This window comes from Urocampus carinirostris, chromosome 1, assembly GCF_059441175.1.
Source record: "Urocampus carinirostris isolate Australia breed hairy pipefish chromosome 1, RoL_Ucar_1.0, whole genome shotgun sequence".
Taxonomy (NCBI): domain Eukaryota; kingdom Metazoa; phylum Chordata; class Actinopteri; order Syngnathiformes; family Syngnathidae; genus Urocampus; species Urocampus carinirostris.
The window spans coordinates 2114147-2137346 of NC_142349.1; the positions used below are offsets into that span (position 1 = coordinate 2114147).

The 23200-nt window shown below is 43.3% G+C and overlaps 1 protein-coding gene across 1 annotated transcript in view; it reads right to left on the minus strand.

The window, feature by feature from the left end:
- The window catches only part of LOC148373218 (transient receptor potential cation channel subfamily M member 5-like), a 76383-nt gene that overhangs the window by 35577 nt on the left and 17606 nt on the right, over positions 1 to 23200 (minus strand). Inside the window, exons 6-15 of the mRNA XM_088335741.1 lie at positions 22400 to 22577; positions 20479 to 20543; positions 19871 to 20107; positions 18042 to 18144; positions 16685 to 16803; positions 14131 to 14421; positions 6480 to 6581; positions 6264 to 6392; positions 4526 to 4655; positions 3167 to 3312 (exon numbers count right to left, since the gene is read on the minus strand). Coding sequence (XP_088191867.1) covers positions 3167 to 3312; positions 4526 to 4655; positions 6264 to 6392; positions 6480 to 6581; positions 14131 to 14421; positions 16685 to 16803; positions 18042 to 18144; positions 19871 to 20107; positions 20479 to 20543; positions 22400 to 22577 — 1500 coding nt within the window. The remainder of the gene's footprint in view (positions 1 to 3166; positions 3313 to 4525; positions 4656 to 6263; positions 6393 to 6479; positions 6582 to 14130; positions 14422 to 16684; positions 16804 to 18041; positions 18145 to 19870; positions 20108 to 20478; positions 20544 to 22399; positions 22578 to 23200) is intronic.

A 23200-nucleotide genomic window follows, 5' to 3' on the forward strand; every position in this document is an offset into this window, starting at 1 on the left:
AGTTAGAATAATCACAGCAGGCTGACCGCCAGAATTTTATTTTATTCGCGTAAACTCTGTCCGTGAATTGATATCTATGATTTGATTTGTAATATTTTGCCACTACTCTGTATTCATTTTCGATTTTAATTTCTGTTCAGAATGGGTGGTGGTCCTCCCAAAGGGGGGATTGTGGTAAATAGACTTGCATTTGTGCAAGCTGGGGAGCAAGCTGCTGGCAGGCAGCTCTTGTTATTTCCGTCTAGCGCTGACTAGCAAAAATGTACTCTTGTGAAGACAATAATATTTCCTGTCCAGATGTTTCCCAAACGCTGACTAGCTGATAAAACTGGGAAAAACAAATTATGTAACACCGAACCGCCTGTTTGGGGTGTACGCATTTGTGGCTATAAGACATTGCCATGTCCCGATGTCAATTGAGAAAAGGCTTCATTGACGCATCAATAAAGTCGTCTCCCTCCCATGACGCTGGCTTCTGTCCATTTTCCTTATCCACATATGAGAAGGTTTCTCTCAGATCACAACCTACGTTTCTCTACAACATTAAAGGAAAACGAACCGGTTGAGCACATCACGCAACACGTCATTAATGAGGGACCGGAAGACAACGGGGGCATTGGTTAATCCAAAAGGCATGACCAGGAACTCATAGTGTCCCGTGGCCGTATTGAAAGGCGTCTTCCACTGATCCCCCTCCCAGACATGGACCAGGTGACAGGCGTTCTGGAGATCCATCTTCGTGAAGACCGTGGCCCCTTGAAGAAGCTCGAAGGAGAGCAATGGTAAGGGGTACCGATTCTTCACTGTAATGTCGTTGAGGCCCCGGTAGTCGATGCACGGCCATAAGGACCCATACTTCTTTCTTACGAGGAGGATGGTCGTATAATGCTGGCCGCCAGCGCATCGGAAATGTACTTCTCCATCGCTTGTCTCTCGGGTGCTGAGAGAGAATAGAGTCGACCCCTAGGGGGAGTAGAGACGGGCAAGAGGTCGATAGCACAGTCGTAGTGGTGATGTGGAGGTAGTGAGGTAGCCTTGGGTTTGCTAAATACCTCTCGTAGGTGGTGGTAGCAGGCAGGAACCTTGGACAGATCAGGGGGAGGTTTAGAAGCAACTGGTCGGTCGGGGAGAGATGCGGCGCGCAGACAGGTTGGATGGCACTCGACGCCCCATTCCATCACGGTTCCAGAACGCCAATCGAAGTGGGGGTTGTGCCGTACGAGCCAAGGATGACTCAAAACGAGTGGCTGACCGGGGGATGGGAGCAGGTGGAATCAAATCCGCTCTTGGTGGTTGCCTGATAATTTCATCTCCACCAGGTTTGGTAACTTGCGTGACTTTACACAACAGGCGCCCGTCTAACGCTCGTGCAGTGTTAGGGAACGAGAGAGGAACCAAGTGTATTTGTAATTTGCGTGCGAGGGTGATGTCTAAAATGTTCACTTCTGCGCCGGAATCAACCAACGCAGGTAGAGACTGGGGAATACCGGAAATCAAGAGATGGGCCTCGAGGACAGTACTTGGGGTTCTAGAAGTTGGGATAATGGCTGAGCTCAATCGGATCCCTCCGCCGTCCGACCAGCTCTTCTTTTTTAACGGGCACGATGAGATGCGATGTCCCTCGCCGCCCCAGTATAGGCAAAGCCCCTCGGAAATCCTTTGTCGGCGTTTCTTCGCTGATAAAGCCGCGCGATCCACCTCCATGGCTTTGTGGGTACTCGAAATCATAGGTTGTGAACTTCGGACACCACCTGGCTCTTTTGGCGAGTTGGTAGGAAATCGCTTCGGCTGGCCCCGCTCCTGTCGTCGTGCCTGGACTCGCCGGTCAATTCGAGCCGTCAGAGCGATGGCTTCGTCGAGGGTAATTGGAGGGACATGGGACACCAATTCGTCTTTCAAGTAATCTGCCAGACTGTGGAGGTAAGCGTCGACCAGCGCCTCGGCATTCCAGTGACTCTGGCTGGCCAGGGTTCGAAAATCTATGGGGGAACGTGATGCATCGGCCGCTGAAGATCCTGTGTCAGACACCTTTACTATCTCCTGGGCCAAGCGATCGAATGAAGAACACGTCACTGAGCCACCCTCGAAGTCGAACCCTTCCGGTCAGGTGATTGATTGTGAAAGCCACTTTTGCCGCTTCGGACGCGAAGTTACCAGGTTTCAAGTCGAAAATGAGACGACAGTTCACTAGAAATGCACGAACTTGCTCGGGATCGCCACAAAACTTTTCAGGTGCGCCCACTCGCGGTTCTGCCGATCCGATGAGGTGAGAGGTAGGAAGTGGCATTACCGGCGTCGGGGATCGGGTGCTCGGGGACGGAATGTCGGAAAGCGGAGCTGATGACGTCAGTCGCCTTGACAACTGTTCTGACAGACTCGCTACTTGGTGTTGCTGTCGAAGCAGGAGATGTTGTTGCTGATATAGCATTTGTTGTTGTTTCTGAACTTGTTGTAGCAGAGCGGTGACGGTACTCGTGGTTTGTTGCACGGCGCCTTCAGCCCATTGGAAACGCTGCAAAGCGGAAGGAGGCTCCGCATTACTTTGATCTCCACTAAGTCCATGATTTTTGTCAGATCATTCTGTCGCAGACCAGAACGGACACAGAACTCAATTGCATGCGTTTCTCATGTTTTATTGAAAGAGAGTGAGATTTAGGCTTGCTTGATTGCCTGATCCGAGGACTGGCGAAGAGCGGAATCGATCAAGGCGGGGGTGACACTTCCGTGTCGGAAGAAGGCAGGCGGGAATGGCACGTCGTTAGACCAGGGCTGGAGATCAGAGGCGATGTCGAGTTCGTAAAAGTGATCGTAGGCAGGCGGCAGGCAGAACAGGCGTAGTCAGGTTCAGAAATTGGTCAAAAGCAGGGATCCATGAAGCCATGACCTTAAATGTATTTATTTAAATTTCTCAAACATCAAATTATCTTATTACTAGGTTCTTACTATGTTATTTTCAGGTTGATTATTAAAAATGGGGTTAAATAGACATAGTCAACCAATAAAAAAATCCTTTTACTAGAAAATCGGTGACACAGCACTGGTTAGCCATTTTCAGAACAGGTCTGTGGGAACCTCAACTCTCCTTAGGGGTCATCCTGGTGCCTGTGGCCACCATGTTGGAGACTCCTGTGGTATAACCGAAATAGAGTGAAATGTAAAATTAGACCTGGACTCCATCATGGCTGAAGAACTGGCGAGCATCAGCTGCAGTTGCCATTTGCAGGCATGTAGTTCCGACCCACACTGCAGACTTTCTTATCAGGAGGTTGAAGGAGCGTCTTTCACTGCTCTGGTAACACTCTCCAAATACATCTGAACAGCAAACGAGGATAAAATACAAAATATAAGGTACCGTGTTATATTTGCAATATTTTCAGGATTTTACCGGTGTAAGGTGTTCGCCTGTGCCCAGTTGGGCTAATACCATCATTAGCTAGTCAATTCTTTAGTAAAACAGACTTACTACAGTATTGGTGTGCAACTCGCGTTCCGCACCGACACGAATGCAAGAGCCAAAAGAGACTTTTTTGTCACGGTTTGGCACCTGCAGTCCGTCTCTATCTCCAAGAGATAATAATAATAATAATAATAATAATTTCCTTGTATTGTCATTCTGTGTAACAATGTACACAGAACGAAATGTCGATTGCACCTGACCCGTTGTAGCGAGCCGATGCAGCCGCAGCCAACAGAGGGCGCCGCCGACCACTTTTTAAGTCTTAGGAATGACTCGGCCGGGGCGCGAACCACCGACCTCCCAGTCTCAAAGCGGGCGCCTTACCATCTAGGCTACTGAGCTGGTATGGCAGCATTACACCATTTTCTTGTACCCCTCACCAGGTGATTCCAATCAGATAATTAGCCACATCTACCACAAAGACTCTGGGCTTCTACCTCACGTTGCTGATACTTTTGATTGTTGAAGACATTCACTTACCAAGACATGATTCACCACCCATAACTTTCTTCTTCAGTTCCCCCCACTACCAAGTTTATCCACTTCAAGATCTTCCACTCCAGCCATCTTTTTAAAGGTACTACCAAATCTCCCTTTCAAAAATTTCACAATGCCAAAACCCCCTCTCAAGTTTCCCTCTGAAGTCTCCCTCCCAGGTTTCTATCCAAAGTCTCCCCTCCCCGACGTTCCCTTCCTCTTCCAAAGAGCTTCCTCACCAGCATCTTCTTAAAGGTACTCTCAAATCTTCTTTTCAAGACATTCGTCACCCCAAGACAACCTTCCCAAGACTCCCCTCCTTGGCAGTCCCCTCATCGTTCCAAGACCTTCCTCACCAGCCATCTTCTTGAGGGTGGTGGTGTTGAATGCTAAACTGAAGCCAAGGAACAGCATTCACAGCATTGGGTATTCTTCTCCGCTAGGTGTGTCAGGCTCAGCTGAAGAGCAGAGGAGATAGAACCCTTGGTGGAGCGGTTTGACAGTTAGGCAAACTGAAAGGGGTCGAGTGAGAAGAGAAGACTGGAGGTGATATGCTCTTCAAGAGAAATATTTTCTGATATTGTGTCTCACCGTGTGCCAGATCCTCAAACTTCTGTGCCAATTCTTTCATGGCCACTCTGGACTCAGTCTCACTTTCAAGCTCAGAAATTTCCCTCAGCAGCTTACAACCGCCCAGCGCACTCAACACCGACTCCCCCGCCTGAACACGAACAAACAGAACGCAAAATGGTCAGTATATGATGTAAGGTAATTCAGGCTAAGCCTTATAGTATATTATATATCAGGGGTCTCTAAACTTTTGTATGCCGGGGGTACTTTTTGTTACTCTTTAGCGCAAAAGACACCCAGTTTGATATGAATTTCTAAATTAGCAATTTAGCTATATGGCTTGCTAAATTGCTAAAAGGGTAGCTTGATAGTTAGCTAGAAAGGTAAACAGGTAGAAAATACTAAAAGAGAGCTAGGTATCTATCTATAATAGTAAAAAGCCACCTAAATCTTTGGATAGAAAGCTAAAAACAGAGCTAGATAGGTAGCTAAAAAGGAGCCCAAAATTGAGCAAAAAAGGTAAAAATGTATGCTAGATAGTATTCAAAAATGTATATAGCTAGCTAGATGGCTCGCTAAATAGCTAAAAAGGTAGCTTGATAGTTAGCTTGAAAGGTGAACAGGAAAAAGACTAAAAGGGAGCCAGAAAGCTAGCTAAAATAGTAAAGAGCCATCTAAATAGACAGAAAACTGAAAACAAAGCTAACTAGAAAGGAGCCCAAAAATGAGCTTAATAACTAGCAAAAAAAATAAAATGTTTGCTATATGGCATGAGAAAAAATGTAAATATCTAGCTAGATAGCTTGTTGAATAGCTAAGAGAGGTAGCTTGATAGTTAACTAGGATGGAAAACGGGCAGAAAAATAGGGAACTAGATAGCTGGTTAAAAGAGTAAAAAGCCACCTAAATAGCCGGATAGAGAGCTAAAAACAAAGCGAGCGAGAAAGGACCCCCCAAATGTTAGCTAGAAAGCTTGCAAAAAAAAATCCAGCTAGATAGCTTGATAAATAGACTTTTTGTCTGTATGATTCTTATCATACTTCCTTCTTGTGTCCATGAAGTTTAGTACACTCTTGGTTAACTCACTTTTGTTGTTGGTAAGGCCCGTTACTTAAATACCCCCACGTATGCCAAGTACGCCTCTGTCTGTCTCTGCTAAGGCACATTTGTTTTGTCAGATACTTATTTTCTTATACAGACTACTCACAACCATTCAACTTACGATAAATGGTATATAAAAAAATATTTTTGGGGGGATGTCGAAAAATATCCGTACATTGATGTGGGATAGATTTTTACAAAATATAGCACTGACGCAACTTACGAACAACTTCAACTTACAAATGATCATCCGTAAGTAGGGCAGGGACTGTATTTAGAGTTAGCAAGTGACCCAAACAACCAGCAGGTGTCATTTGTGAAGAAGGTTAGGAGCGTTTCTTTTTTTAGTGTACTGTATTTGCAGTGTATATAGTTTTATATATATATATATATATATATATATATATATATATATATATATATATATATATATATATATATATATATATATATATATATATATATATATATATATATATATATATATATATATATATATACACACATCTGGTTAGCTGCTCCTCTTGCACTCTTTGCAAGCTATATATATATATATATATATATATATATATATATATATATATATATATATATATATATATATATATATATATATATATATATATATATGACAATTCCCTTCATTTTTTAGCCGTACCATCTCCCAGAAGTAAATGGCCATTTCGCTGCGGTTCTGCAGGACGGCCCAGATGAAGAGTGCTGCCCACGCAGACTGGCAGTGCTGGTCACGGTATGCACATTTCCCCTGCAACAACCTGACGACTTGCTGGGAAGGGGAAAAACAGACATCAGTGTACGGTGTTGACTTTTATGTGTTAGAAGTCATTAAGTAACATGAGCACTGGTGACAGACCTTGAAGGTCTTCTGACTGCCGGATTGTGGGTCCAGACCCAGGGGTTCATAATAGAAAGGCTGACAGACATCTCCCAGCAGACTCCACAGCACGCGTGACACCTTTTTCATCATAGACAAAAATTATTTTGAAATGTTGATTGATAACACGTTTCCCAGAACAACTGAATTTTGAATATTGTCATCTAGAATTAATCATACTCAGTGTTGGGCACGTTACTTTGAAAAAGTCATTATAGAGTAACTTAATTACTCCTTAGTGTCAGACAGGACGAAAGGAAGACTGAGATCACTTGGGCTCGTTTCTTGGTTGTATTGAAAGGAAGGAAATGACAAGGTGGGATTCTTCGATCCGTTGTTTGGCGGATTGACGGAACTTGACAGGTCGCGGACAGGCGTAATCGTAGTGTTGTTTGCTGGGGCTGGAGAAGAAGGGCGTTGTAGTATTCGGAAAAGAGTTCAGGAGTCAGACGGGCAGGGCAGTTCGTAGGCAATTACAGAAACGGGTCGGCAATGGAGATCAATCAGAAGAAAACAGGGAGCAGGCAAAGAGTCAGAGGTACGGGCTTACTGAGCTGAAGGCAACAGGTAGCGTGAGTACAATCAGACAAAGTGTTACCGGAAGCTGGGGATTTAAATGTACAGGGTGCGTTAATCAGCTGTCCTGGCTGTTGGCGCCAAAACCTGAGCATAGGTGTTCCCAATATATGTGATTGTGACAGAACCCCCCTCAAGGGACGGCTCCAGAAGTCCCCAGAAAAAGAGAAAAAAAAAATAATCCGACAGGCAAGAGTAATCTAACAGGCAAAAGTATAATCCGACAGGCAAAAGTATAATCTGATACGCAGGAGCATAATCGACAGGCTGGCCAGTTAGAACTCCTCTGAGCGGACCGATGCTCCATTGTCATCTACAGGCGGCGTAGTCGATGATGGACCCGGCAGTGATGTAGTCGTTGGCCAGACACCCCTAGGACAACCTCGGCGAGGAGCAGGTTGATCTGGATACTGGCGGTGGAACTCGGAGATGAGCGAGCGATCCAGGATCTGCCGGGTGGGGATCCAGGATCGTTCCCAGTCCACGAGATATTGGAGACCGCGTCCTCTGACAAGAGCGGAGCAGACGTCGCACGGTGTATAGGGTCACCATCCAGGAAGCGAGGGGCTGGGGGGGAGGGACTTCAGGTACCAGAGGGATCTGGCGGACAGGCTTAATGCGGGAAACATGAAAGGTCGGGTGAACCCTCATGGTGCTGGGCAGGCGCAGGCGGACTGCCGATGGACTAATAATTTTGTCCACCGGAAACGGTCCCATGAATCGGGGGGCCAACTTCTTGGACTCCACCCAGAGTGGAAGGTCCTTGGTGGACAACCATACTAGCTGGCCCACCTGGTACGTTGGGGCCGGAATTCTTCTCCGGTTAGCCCCCTTTGAATAACTTTGGACGGCCCGGAGAAGAGCAGCCCGTGCCTGAGCCCAAATGCGACGACAATGACGGGCATTTGCAAGAGCCGACGGACAGGAAACCTCTTCCTCTTGGTTGGGGAACAAGGGTGGCTGGTAGCCATAGACGCACTGGAAGGGAGACATGCCAGTGGAGGAGCAGACAAGGGAGTTGTGGGCGTATTCCACCCATACCAGCTGTTGCGCCCAGGAAAGAGGCTCACGGGAAACCAGGCAGCGGATTTCTGTACGGCGCTCTCGGTCCATTGTAGCCGCTGCAAGGCGGAGGGAGACTCCGCGTTGCTGGATTCTTCCTTCGGAAGAACGCGCGCTGATCTCATGATTTTGGTCTGATTGTTCTGTCAGACAGGAAGAAAGGAAGACTGAGATCACTTGCGCGCGTTTCTTGGTTTTATTGAAAGGAAGGAAATGACAAGGTGGGATTCTTCGATCCGTTGGTTGGCGGATTGACGGAACTTGAGTCTGGATTCAACAAGGCGGCGCGCATGGATGCTGCGGCTAGTTGCTCTCCAGCTAATCTTCTATTTATTGCTGTTCTCTTGTCTTTTTTGCTTTCACTTTTGGACACATGTGTGGCCAAAAATACTTACAGTAGGGACGAACTTATTCGGTTGGGTGGGCGTCTAAATTTCGACTTTTCGGGCACTTTTCATACCGCCTATGATATACCGAGCGAACTTCAAAGAGATCCGGCATCCTTGTGGACAGCTATTCCTCCTAATAAACGACGACAACGGCGCCGTAAAGACAGGAAACAGAAGCGTGGTTATCTCTCCGATTTGATTTCCTCCTATGTTCCTGCACGGAGTCTGCGCTCGGAAAATGCCGGTCTACTTGTGACTCAGAGAGCCAAGAAGTCTGCGGGCTCAAGAGCGTTCTCCATCCGGGCCCCGGTGTTATGGAACGCCCTGCCTCTGGAGATAAGATCTGCAACCTCAACGGAAGTTTTTAAATCGAGGCTTAAGACACACTTCTATTCCAAAGCATATGATTGATGCCCACCTCGTATTCTGTTTTGTCCTGTCTTTTTCTGAGGCCTGCCTGGCTGATACGAAGGAGAAGGATGATTTGGGATGGGTCAGCGGACTGGGGTCTGACCTGCAGCATGTCAACCCCTGCATTTACCAGCTGGCAGAGACGGGAGGCAGCGTCGTGGCCGTCATAGACTTTCCGGACTGGGTTGCAGGCCGGGGGCGTCGTCGTTGACGTCATGCACTTTCCGGACATTTTCAACAGCTTACTTAATGCTAATTGTAATTCACCCTGGTCAATCCTGGAAGGGGGATTACCACATGTGAGGTCCTTTCTCAAGGTTTCTCTTTTCTCCTCACACTGAGGTTTATGAGTCGTTCCTTGCCCGCATGCTGGTTTAAGATCAGGTAATTGTATAATTTTGTAACTGTAATCCTGTGCAGTCCTTTGAGACATTTTGGTGATTAAGGGCTATATAAATAAATTTGACTTGACTTGACTTGGTTGCCGTGCAGGTAGATGTGTGAAGCGTGCGAAGTCTAAGGAGCAAGAAGGACGCGAAGATTTAACTAATTCCACCATTCATTCCTCGCCGGACAACCGACGCTTTACACTCAGCGCTCACGAACAGCCCCAACAGCGGCATTTTTTGAAGATCTCTACAAAGACTACAAAGACTTCAGCTAAGTCAAATGATTCAGCAAAGCTAAAATTTGGTCTTTTAAATATTAGATCGCTTGGTCCTAAAGCTATACTTGTTGATAACATTATTCGTGATTATAAACTTAACTGTATGGGTCTTTGTGAAACTTGGTTACGCCCGGATGAGTATTTAGTGCTAAATTATGCTTCACCCCCTCACTACGCGAGTAGCCATGTAGCACGCACATTGAAAAAGGGTGGCGGTGTCGTGCTCATTTCTGAAAAATTGCTCAAATTTAATCCTCGTACCTCTAATAATTACAAGGCGTTTGAGGCTCTTGTGATGCGGTCCTCTCTATTGTCAATTTATGAAATAACTATTTATCGCGCACCAGGTCCATACACGGCTTTCTTGGACGAATTTGCTGAACTTTTGTCTGAACTAGTAACTTATGCAGACAAAATTATAATTATGGGGGACTTTAACATTCATATGAACTCCCCACTCAGTTCACTTACTATTGCGTTTAGGTCTCTAATTGATGCATTTGGTTTTAATCAACTGGTTGATTTGCCAACCCATAAAAATGGAAACACGCTAGACTTGATTCTGACTCGAGGAGTTTTAACCTCAAACATTATGGTGTTACCGTGTACTACCGTTATCTCGGATCATCATTTAGTTTCATTTGAGGTGCTAGCTAAATGTAGTGTTAAAAAAGCTGAAGGATTTAGCGGACGCAATATAAGCACTGGCACAGTTTCTGAGCTCTTTGAACTCCTTCCTGGAGCAGTTGCGTCCTTTCCTTCATACAATGGCTCGATTGACTCACTCATGAATGAGTTCAATACCACCCTGACTAGTGTCCTGGATTCAATAGCGCCCATAAAACTAAAATCACGTCCTAAAAGACGCACGCCATGGTTTACTGATGAAACTAGAACCTTAAACAAGAATGCAGGAAATTGGAAAGAAAATGGCGCGCTACCAAGCTTGAGGTTTTCCATCAAACCTGGTGTGACAGCTTGTTAAAGTATAAAGCGGCCCTTGCCTCTGCAAAATCGGCCTACCTTTCGAAGGTGATTGCGTCTCAAAAGAACAACCCCAAAGCCCTTTTTGACACTGTAGCATCGCTTACAAGGCAACAGACTATCACAGATAGTTCGACGCACTCTGCTCATGACTTAATGGTCTTCTTTACTAAGAAGATTCAATGCATACAGGAAGAAATTGCTAAAGAAATTATTAATACCACACTTATTAAAGGGCTGAAATCTACAGATGCACGACAGGGTGGCTGTCCTGGGAAATTGTCCGGTTTTAGTGAACTGTCACTTGATGCTCTCAAACAGGTGGTGAATGCGGCCAAACCGACAACTTGCCAGTTCGACCCGCTCCCAGGTTCACTTATTAAAAGTCTTTTTGGCGTCCTTGGACCTTCTGTTCTAAATATTATAAACATATCACTCTCCTCAGGTGTAGTTTCAGCAGCTTTTAAGTCCGCCATTATTAAACCCACACTGAAATGACCCAACCTTGATCCAGAAATCTTAAGTAATTATAGACCTGTGTCAAACCTACCTTTCCTCTCTAAAGTACTTGAAAAAGTAGTGGCACAGCAGCTGAATGATTTCATATCCGAGAATAACCTTTTTGAATCCATGCAATCAGGATTCAGGGCTAACCACTCTACTGAGACAGCTCTGATCAAGGTAACAAATAATCTCCTACTGGCAATGGATTCTGGCGCTTCATCACTTTTGCTCCTGCTGGATCTTAGTGCTGCTTTTGACACAGTGCACCACAATTTCCTACTAGAACGGTTGGAAAAATGGAATGGTCTCTCAGGACCCGTCCTCTCGTGGTTCAGATCCTACCTCTCAGAAAGGACACACTGTGTTAAATATGGTGAAATGACATCTGAGCCCTTTAATGTTACCTGCGGTGTTCCTCAGGTTTCAGTGCTTAGCCCCCTTCTTTTCAGCATTTACATGCTTCCATTAGGTGATATTATTCGCAAGTACAATATCAGCTTCCACTGCTACGTAGACGACACTCAACTATATCTTCCGTTGGAAGAATCTCCCACACTAAATTGTGGAAATTTGGAGGCCTGCCTCATTGAGATAAAAGAGTGCATGTCACTCAATTTCTTGCGTCTTAACTCTGAAAAGACCGAAATGTTAGTCATTGGTCCATCTAAATGCCGTGACTTATTCTCAAAAACTGCTGTGAATATTGACAAATGTTACATCACACAGAGTGACTCAGTTAAAAATGTAGGTGTCATATTTGACCCTGATCTATCCTTTGAAATGCATTTAAAGAAAATTACTAGAACCGCTTTCTTCCATCTTCGTAACATTGCTAAAATCCGTTCAATACTGTCTCAGTCGGATGCGGAAATTATAATTCATGCATTTGTTACCTCCCGTCTCGATTACTGTAATGCACTACTTTCTGGTCTCCCGAAGTCTAGAATCAAGTCTCTCCAGCTGGTACAAAATGCCGCAGCGAGGCTTTTGACTAGGACAAAAAAGTACGATCAAATAACACCGATTTTGGCTAACCTGCATTGGCTCCCAGTTAGCCTTAGATGTTGTTACAAGGTTCTCTTAGTATTATACAAAATCATACATGGACTTGCTCCCTCTTATCTTTCAGATCTGATTTTCCCCGGTCCGAAGCCTACGATCTGAGGGTGCCGGTCTTCTGGTGATCCCAAGAGCAAAGAAGTGTTCTGCTGGTTCGAGAGCCTTCTCCATCCGGGCACCGGTGCTGTGGAATGCTCCTCCCGCTGAGATCCGATCTGCAACCTCAGTGGAAAATGTTTAAATCTATACTTAAAACTCACTTCTACTCCATAGCATATGAATAACCTACTCTTCTTGTCGGCTGAAAAATAGTCTGTGTAATGTATTGTAATAATCTGTGAAGCCCTTTGAGACTCATCGTGATTTAGGGCGATACAATTAAAAATGACTTGACTTGACTTGAACTTGACAGGTGGGTGAAGGCTTGGCGGGAATGGTTGCGGACAGGCAAAATCCTAGTGTTGTTGGCTGGGGCTGGAGAAGAAGGGCGTCGTAGTATTCGGAAAAGAGATCAGGAGTCAGACGGGCAGGGTGGTCGTAGGCAATTACAGAAACGGGTCGGCAATGGAGATCAATCAGAAAAAAACAGGGAGCAGGCAAAGAGTCAGAGGTACGGGATTACTGAGCTGAAGGCAACAGGTAGCGTGAGTACAATCAGACAAAGTGTTACCGGAAGCTGGGGATTTAAATGTACAGGGTGCGCCAATCGGCTGTCCTGGCTGTTGGCGCTAACAACTTGAGCACAGGTGTTCCCAATACATGTGATTGTGACACTTAGTAAAAGTAACTCGTTACCAGGCAAAGTAACTCTGTTACTTTAAAAATAAGTTGTTTTATGTCAAAGAATTAAAAATTTTCTGAGCAAATACGAAATACCGCGTTTACTTGTAAAAACGGGAATTCCAAATATTTTAAGAGAACCAGCATATTGGCTCGGGTAATGACAACCAGCTCTTCAGGTTGATTTTGTTGCTTGAATCCCTACATGACCGACTATTATGCAACATTACTCACAGAATGGCTTAAAGAGGAGGGGAAATATATATAAAAAAAATGCAAAAAAAGAAGCATAAAGAAATTGATACAAAAGAAGAAAAAAGAATAAACTTTTTTATGTTAAATAGTACCTGGTCTGGATTTATATAGCGCTTCACTGAAGACCTCCAAAAGCGCTTTACACTGTGCTTTAAAATTACTTGTTCTCACATAAATACTACAGAAAATCTACAGGAATCAACTTCGGAAATGCTAGAGGAATACTATTTTATTGCTACTGCAGTGATGCTATAATACAAAAATATAAACAGATTAACGCTGAAAAACCCAGAAAGTATAATCGAAATATCTATAAATCTACAAAAATAAAATAAAATGCAAAACAATTTTAACCTTTTAATCCTTAACAAATCTAAAGTCGACAACACAGAATCCCCAAATATGCTAATTGACCCTTCACAAGAAAAAAAGGCGTGTTTGAGTAACCAGCGATTGATTGGTTTGAACCCATCTCCCTTTGTTTACTCCCGAGAGCCGGCTAATAGAGCTGTTTCGTTTGCAAATAACACAAATTGGTTGCCGCACCAGCCCGCACTCGCCTTTTCTTTCAGAACAAATTAGTAAATACTGTATTCGTAATCGCTATCTAACTACATAATAGTCACAGTTTGAATGGGGACATAGTCCAAAAAGACGTGACGTTAACAATTCAGCGGAGAGCGGAAACCTGCGCCGCTGGACATGGCGTCAGGTGTGCCAAGGGGGGCACACCGCCGTTGGCTTTCAGCAGCCGAAGTAAGGCAGCGTTATCTACCAGTAACAGCAACAGCGTTGTAACGGCAAAAAAAATAATGCTTAAGATTACCCCGTTAGTAAAAAAAATAGCACCACTATGTAACAGCGTTATTTATAGCAGCTTTATTCCCAACACTGATAAAACTATATATGTGAAGAACATTATTTTAGATTTTAGTGTACTTACCTCAAACAGACTAAGCTCTTGTGCTAAAGAAGGCCCTGGCATGGCAATTTGTTGTCCAATTTTTGCTCCATTTGGATTCAGAAGAGATCTAGTCACATTCAGACGGTGACTTAAATGCTTCTGGAGAAGAGTGTAGACAATTGTACTGTCTGAAAGCGAGCGGTACAAGCTCTCCAACCGCTTGTATGTCAGGTAGTGCAGGATGTTCAGACCGTTCTCACAGAAGAGGCGCACGAACTGAGGCTTGTCATTGATCAAAGCGTCTGTCATGGCGTCATGCAGGTCCTCAAACTGAAAATGTCATCGGATTGTCAACATACTTTTAAAAACAACCTTCCTCATAAGAATATGTTTATTTTAACTTTTAACTTTAATGTCATTTTAGCTATTCAAAATGGTTCTGAGCCGTTTGTGTACGCCCCACATGCCGTGTAGGGCATCACTGAGCTCTAAACATTCTGATGAGTAACCTGGTGGCGCCGGATAGAAGAGCGCAGTACAGGAGACCTAAACAAGTCTGCAGAAGGACCTTAAACTCTCAGCGGGATCATTATCTACTCTTTGTGCAAGGGTAAATTAGTTTACGACTGCTGGACCCTTTAGAATGACCGTCTTGGGGGCCCAATTTAATTTAGTGGGCCCTGTGTATAGTTTCCATCATTGTACAACTTAATTGGCATTTGCCATTGACCAGCAGAATTGGCAACTGTGGCACGGGCTATTTACAAGTGAAAACAGGTTCAACTTGAGCACATGCGAAAGACCTAATCGGGCCTGGAGATGCTTTGAAGAGCGTTACGCGGCCAAGGGCTAATAAGTTATCTATTGCTCTTTTGGCTAGTTGTTCCGGCTTGGGGATAAAGTAGAACATGCGCAAATTGTTTACTGGATTGATTCATTCAGAGCCAAACGTGGCACGTGTGAAGCCAAGCGACGCTGTCATAACATTCGGTTTTGTTCCGTATACGGCAGGCAGAGTCTTTACTACAGTTTGTAGTCAGGGTGTTACTTTCAGTGGTTGATGGTTTTCCCCTGCCCAGGTGTTTGCAATTTGACAATCAACCACCTCCACCATAATTATCCCGGTCTCCCATCTCACTTTGTTAGACCGTTTTGATTCCTGAGGCCGCTTATTATCCAAAACGACAAGCCTTCACCTCACGCATTCTAGTTTCGCCACTCCCACACCATCTCCTCCGGTTTCCTCCTCGTCTCAAAATCGTCCACCTTCCTTTAAGGTATTCCCAAATCTTCACCTCAAAATCTTTCTCCACCCCAAGACTTAATCCCTGGTTTCCCTCACAAGGGTACCTTTCAGGATCTCCTCCTCTGCTATCCAACACCCCTTTTCGCCAGTAATTTTTTTGTTACTGTAAAATAAACTTCCCCCTTGGAGGGGTTAGACCAGATCCCTATCATTTAATATGGCGGCACGTGAACATGCAGCGGTTTCAGGCTCTCCCTACCTGTGCACGTTTTTCGTTTGTATTCGTAAAAGTTTCACATCTGGACCACACCTCAACATCTACTTCAGCCGCAACAACTTTCACCACACGCACAACATTCCGGACGAGATAACAAGACAAGCAGGGTCTCCGTGGAATGTTGTTAGATTCGGTAGGCGAAGAAGCGGCATCGGGAGCGAAAGAAAAAGCCCGTCTGCAGAGCCGGCCTGTTGACTAAACTCAGGAAACAGCCAATCAAACCACCGTTACCCAGCATCTACCTCTCCAACGCCAGATCCATGGTAAACAAAAACGGACGATCTGGAATTACTTCTGGCTGGAAATTGCCACGTTCGCGAGTGCTGCACTTTGATCATCGCTGAGACATGGCTATATCCAGCTTGCCGGCTGCACGCTACACAGAGCGGACAGAACCAGCGACTCCAGGAGAGTAGGTAAAACTTTGGATCATCAAGACTGCATACAGAGCCATACCCCTCCCCCACCTGGGACAATCTGATCACCTCTCATTGTTCCTGGCCCCAGCATATACCCCCCTCAGGGAGACAAATCATCATTACCTGGCCTGAAGACGCCCTCCCCCGACTCCAGGATTTCTCAGAGAAAACACAGTAGGGCACTTTCCATAATGAGGACCTGGCCACATTCAAGTACTGCATGGGTTCCTACCTAATATAACTGTAATCAAAACCCTAGCGCCAAGTGTAAGCCTAACTTGACTGTATACTAACCATAGCTCAAACCATAGCTCCGACGCTTGCTCTAACTCTAACCATACCATAATCTTAACCTAACTCCAACCATAACCCGCGCACCAATCTAACGTTAGCCCCAATCCTAACCTTAGCTCCCACTTCAACCCAATTTAACCGCAATCCTAACCCTAGCTCCCGTATTAAAGTTAGCTCCAATCTTAACTCTAACTCCAACCCAAATTTGGCTCAACTCTAACCCTAGCGCCTATTCCAACCTAACAGTAATCCTAACCCAGGCAGCCATATTTACACCAGACATACACAATGATGTTTGTATCATGTCTGAGAGCATTTTGTTGTTAAACAGATATTATCAAGATCCGGGGCACTGACCGACCACTGTATGTTCCCATTGAAGAGTTCTGTCCTGGCGATGTCTACTCTGTTCCAGGCAACGGCCAATTTCAACTCTTCAGTGTACTCACTGGCATCGCTGGACAGACGTTTAGTAGCTACACAGAGAAATCATGCACAGACACATTTTAGATACTTTGTGGTAAAAGTCATACTATTTCTAATGTAGGGTTCACCAACCTCGTTGAAGCTAAGAGCTACTTTCAGTGAATGATTGGGACAATATTAGTTTTTAAATTTACAACTTGTCTTATTACTATGTTGTTACTATGTTATTACCAGGTTGTAATTCCAGTATTATAGGTTATGTCAACAACTAAAATATCATGTCAATTAGAAATCAAATTTATGAGAACATCGCTCTGACCCATAACTGGTGAGCTATTTTCAGAACCTGTCCATTGGCTACTGCGGTGTACTTAAGGGCTACCTGGTCCCTGAGGGCAAATCATTTTTTCTAATTGATTAGTGGTACGCTTAGAAGATATCCTTTGTCATCCATGATTATTTTATATAGGGTAGGCTACTAAAGTAGGCTGAATGATAAAGTATAATACTGGTGAAACTACGATAAGCTAAAAATTTTAAGTCAACATCCTTTACTGGCCCGCCTGGGAAAGGAGAGTCTGGAACCGGCCCAAGAGCCAAACTGAGTTTGACATCCATGCTTTAGCGCAAGGGTGTAAAACTCAATTAAGCTGCAAGCCAAATGCGAAAAAAAATCTTACAGGGGCCAGACAAGTAGAATAAAGAGAAACAAAAGAGAGAGAGGGGAGAAAGAGAGAAAGAAAGAAAGAAAGAAAGAAAGAAAGAAAGAAAGAAAGAAAGAAAGAAAGAAAGAAAGAAAGAAAGAAAGAAAGAAAGAAAGAAAGAAAGAAAGAAAGAAAGAAAGAAAGAAAGAGACTGAAAAAAGCAATAGACACAAAGGGAGAGAGAGAGAAGAAGAATGAGAGAAGAGAACAAAAGAGAGAGGGGGAATAAGACAGAAAAAGAGAGAGAAAAAGAGTGAGCGTGGGAAAGAGAGAGAAAAAAGAGAATGAGAAAGTATTAAAAAAGAAAAGTGAAAGAGAGAGAAAAAGAAAAAAAGAGAGAGTGTGTTTTGTCAACATGTTGGCTTTTCATTCACTGAGTTGTACCGTCATGACAAAATAGATTTCCACGGTATGTACACACATTTGACACCCAAGTTTGAAATCAGAAAAATAAAAGGGAACTGATCATTCCCAGTTGTCATGGTGTGTATGACGATTGATTGAGATAAAAAAAGATTTCCCATTTTAAGTTCGTAAAGATTTGGGTGTCAGTGCACAGTTGTTCGATTGACAAATATCCATACCTTTAACAAGGGCTTTGAGAAGGACAGTGTCAAAATCGTACAGTCCTTCTTGCTCGCCATGGAAAACAGTGATCAGATCTCTGTTGTGATAAATACTTAATGCCTGCATCCGAAGCAAAAGGGAAAAGAAGAAATGGTAACCAATATTTGGTTGCAGTCATCTTTTGAGTTTGGTCCTTTTAAATGAAAACCTAATAGAAACAATATCTTTGTTGCTTTTTGAGATTTCATTACTACTCTATACAGTGCATCCGGAAAGTATTCACAGCGCTTGACTTTTTCCACATTTTGTTATGTTACAGCCTTATTCCAAATTGTATTAATTTAATCGCTTATCTCAAAATTCTACACAAAATACTCCATTATGACAATGTGAAAAAGCTTTTTTTCCCCTTTTTTTGAATTTACTAAAAATAGAAAAACTAATAAATCACATTTACATAAGAATTCACAGCCTTTGCATAATACTTTGTTGATCCGCCTTTGGCAGCAAATACAGCCTCAAGTCTTTTTGAATATGAGTCCACAAGTTTAGCACACCTATCTTCAGGCAGTTTTGCCCATTCTTCTTTGCAATAAGTCTTAAGCTCAATCAGGTTGCATGGGACACGTTTGTGCACAGCCATTTTCAGATCTCTCCATAGATGTTCAATCGGATCCAAGTCGTTGTCCTGCTGAAAAATGAACCTTCGCCCAAGCCTGAGGTCAAGAGCGCTCTGGAGCAGGTTTTCATCCAGGATATCTCTATATATTGCTGCATTCATTTTTCCTTCTATCCTGGCTAGTCTGCCAGTTCCTGCTGCTGAAAAACATCCCCACAGCATGATGCTGCCCCCACCATGCTTCACTGTAGGGATGGTATTGGCCTGGTGATGAACGGTGCCTGGTTTCCTCCAAACATGGCGCCTGGTATTCACACCAAAGAGTTCAATCTTTGCCTCATCAGACCAGAGAATTTTGTTTCTTATGGTCTGAGAGTCATTCAAGTGCTTTTTGGCAAATTCCAGACGGGCTTCCATGTTTCTTTTACTAAGGAGTGGCTTTCGTCTGGCCACTCTACCATACAGGCCTGATTGGTGGATTGCTGCAGAGATGGTTGTCCTTCTGGAAGGCTCTCCTCTCTCCACAGAGGAACGCTGGAGCTCGGACAGAGTGACCATCGGGTTCTTGGTCACCTCCCTGACTAAGGCCCTTCTTCCCCGATCGCTCAGTTTGGAAGGCCGGCCAGCTCTAGGAAGAGTCCTGGTGGTTCCAAATGTCTTCCATTTACAAATAATGGAGGCCACTGTGCTCATTGGGACCTTCAAAGCAGCAGAAATGTTTCTGTATCCTTCCCCAGATTTGTCCCTCAAGACAATCCTGTCTCGCAGGTCTACTGACCGTTCTTTTGATTTCATGCTTAGTGTTTGTGCTCTGACATGCACACTCAACTGTGGGACCTTATATAGACAGGTGTGTGCCTTTCCATATCATGTCCAATCAACTGAATTTACTGCAGGTGGACTCCAATTAAGCTGTAGAAAGATCTCAAGGATGATCAGTGGAAAAAGGATGCACCTGAGCTCAATTTTGAGCTTCATGTCAAAGGCTGTGAATACTTATGTAAATGTGATTTCTTAGTTTTCTATTTTTAATAAATTAAAAAAAGGTAAAAAAAACGTTTTCACATTGTCATAATGGAGTATTTTGTGTAGAATTTTGAGATAAGAGATTAAATTAATACAATTTGGAATGAGGCTGTAACATAACAAAATGTGGAAAAAGTGAAGCGCTGTGAATACTTTCCGTATGCACTGTACAAATAGAAGACAGAGTGTAATCCAACTTACACTATTCACCAGTTTTTCCAAGTCGTAGTCTCCTTGAAAGTATCTTCTGATCTTCTCTCGAACTAGATCGCGGATGTCTGTTAAATATTCTGCAATTTCGCTCATTGTTGATGGGGCTGTCTGGCTGATGGACGTGCAGGCAAGACACGATAAGAGTTCACATATAAAATCTGCAGCTGGACCAGTTCCAGCAAGAACCAGCCAGGGAGTTGATCTCTCCAAAGATGTATCTACTCTCTGCACAAGGAAAACAAAGAAACAGGAGAAGTCATGTGACATTTCTATTCTGGTTAATCGTTCAGCATCAGAGTATATTAATATGCTCGGAAAAGGTACAAATCAAAAACGGGGACCTACGGGAAACCTGTTTTGAGGTCAGACACTTAGCCACACTACTACTTTGGACAGCATTGAAGTCTAAAAATTTTCAAATTGCCATTAATGTGTAATTTTTAATAATACTGTACAGTATTCACAAATGTCAAGTGCACTGTAATACTGTCACACCCCAACTCTTTTTTTGTGTAATCTGTGAACAAGTCAGGTTTAAAACAATTGAAAATTTGTCCCAAAACATGTGTGTGCATGTGTGTGTTTCCCATTCACACCTCTAACATGCAGGCATCTCCTGAGATGAGCATACAGAGCACTGGGATTTCAATACTTCCGCTACCTGTTGAGACACAATATTGCATTACGTGAACAAATATTTTTTTGTTAGTTATCTCCCACAAGCCAAGCAAGGGTGATGGTCATTGTTTTTTATTGGAATCTCAATAAATGGTGGCTGGGTATGTAGCGTGCAGCCCTACTGTGTGGAGGTCCACAGTTCAGTTTGAGCTACCACAGCCTCCCCGTGAGGAATTTACGTGTTCTCCCCGTGCTTACGTGGCTTTCCTCCGGGTACTCCGGTTTCTTCCCATATCCCAAAAACATTTATGTCACGTTAATTGGCCGGTCCAAATTGTCCCTTGGTGTGAATGACCGAGTGAGTTGTCTGTCTCCGTGCACCTTCCGACTAGCTGGCAACCAGTTCAGGGTGTCCCATTCCCATTGCCCGCAGATGCTGGGATGGGCTCCAGCACCGCTCCCCTCCCCGATTCTCTTTTGCTTTACTACTGTCACTTGCAGCGTAGCGGCAGAGTCTGTGGTGGCTCCGTTGATTTACAGTGAGAGTATGTTACATCGTTTTAAGTGAAAAAATACAAAGAAAAAACAGCCAGACACTCTGGGTGTTCAGCACCCCTAAAGCTTTGAACCTAAAATAGTCACTGCATTACACCAGAGTGCTCCCGAAGGAGACTTGCGGTCCCTGCGGACCTGTTCTGAAAATAGCTCACCAGAGCTGGGTCATTATGGTTTTCTAGAAAAAAATATTTTTTTATTTGTTGACTGAGTCTATTCAACCCTATGTTTAACAATTGACTTGGTAATAAAATAGTAACAACATAGCAATAATATGATAACATGTTATTTGAAAAATCTTAATGTATAAATTCCAGTTCATGGGCTTTATAGACTAAGAAAATCTATTCAAGTATTGATAATTATTTTCAAGCAATTGAATAAGATAATAAAATGAGAATACATTTATGTATTAAACAAAACTAAAGATCTTTTTATTGATTTTATTTGACAGGAAATACAACCAACTGAATGTATGGGTTTTATTAAGTAAATGACCAGAAAATGTGCATTTTTTTAGCTAGCTATCTGGCTACCTATTTAGCATTGTAGCTAGCTATCTTCCTACCTTTTAATGATCAAGCTAGCTTTTTATATTATTTGCATGCCATCTAGCTTACATTTTATTGTGTTGCTAGATATCAAGCACTATTTTGGCCTTCTTTTTAGGTAGCTACGGTATCTAGCTATTTTTTAGCTCTCTATCTAGCTTTTTACTTGGCTTATTACTGTTTAAGGTAGCTGTCTAGGTCCCTTTCAGTTTTTTCCCCCGTTTACTTTCCCCAGCTAACTATTAAGATATCTTTTTTTGCTGTATAGCAGCTTTTTAGCAATTTTTTTTACCTTACTTTTTTTGCATACTAGCCAACTAACATTTTGCTTTCTTACCAGTTATCAAGCTAAATTTTGGCCTCCTTTATAGCTAGCTATTGAGCCTTGTTTTTAGCTTTCTATCCGACTATTCAGATGGCTTCTTACTCTTTTAGCTAGCTATCAAGCTCTCTTTTAGTTTTGTTTTAGCTTTTTAGCAAGCCATCAAGCTTGCTAACCCTAACCCTAAACCCTAACCCTAACCCTAACCCTAGTTTCAAGTTTAGAGTTTCATATCAATCCGGGTGCTCTTTGCGCTAATTAGTAACAAAAAAGTACCACTGCTGTATCCCAAACTTGCTCTTTTTTAGTTTTTATTGGATTTTGTGACTTCATCACCACTCTTAATTAAAAATGTCTTTAAGAATCCAATTTCGATTAATCGAAAAAAAAAATCATTGACGGATTATTCAACTATGAAAATAATCGTTATTTGCAGCCCTAATTGAAATGTATTTAAAAAGGTTTTCTTACCCCAAATTCCAGTACGCTGACTTGAAATGTAGTTCTCGAGATTGGCACAAAAATCTGTCTCCCCTCCTCTTCTACCATTGGTCCCATCATCCACCAGTAGGAAAGCCTGGCAATTGCTGTCTAGGCAGCATGTGTCGTGTGACGTGTTCTGCACGTAGTAGCAAGCGGGGAAGCTTCCCTTTAAACACACAAGCCAGGATTTTAGGAATCAGAACACACAATACAGTTTAAAACAGGGGTCAGGAGCCTAGGGCTTGCAAGCCACATATTGCTCCCTTGATGAGTACATATGGCTCAAAGATAAAATTGTACTTATGCAAATCTCATTTTTAGCATTCTTAATCTGACCTGAAAGCATGGAATTGAGTATATTCAGCACATAGTTGACATATCGCTAAAATTAAACAGTTCAGTCAAGTATATAAAGAGCATACTTCTGACTAGACCCTGTTTTGGATGTACATTGCTAAGGAACCTTTAATTGGAAGCTCATTAAATAATTAAAGTTCACTGTTCAGACACGTTATGGTGAAAACCCACAATAGTAACTGTAAACTGCCAGAACTGCCAGCCAAGCACACAGAGCAATTTGATTTGGGTGAGCAGTAGGGGTTGGCGGAGCTATGCATACAGCGCACTTCTCTCTGCCCAGTTGCGTCTGCATCGAAGGTAAATACGTCAGTATCCTTGTTTGCAGTATTTTGTGACACCTTTACAAAAATTCTCTGCATGCATGTTGTTTTGAAACAATTATTTAGGAATAAAGATGAAGGCCAATATCAGCCAAATACATTTCAATTA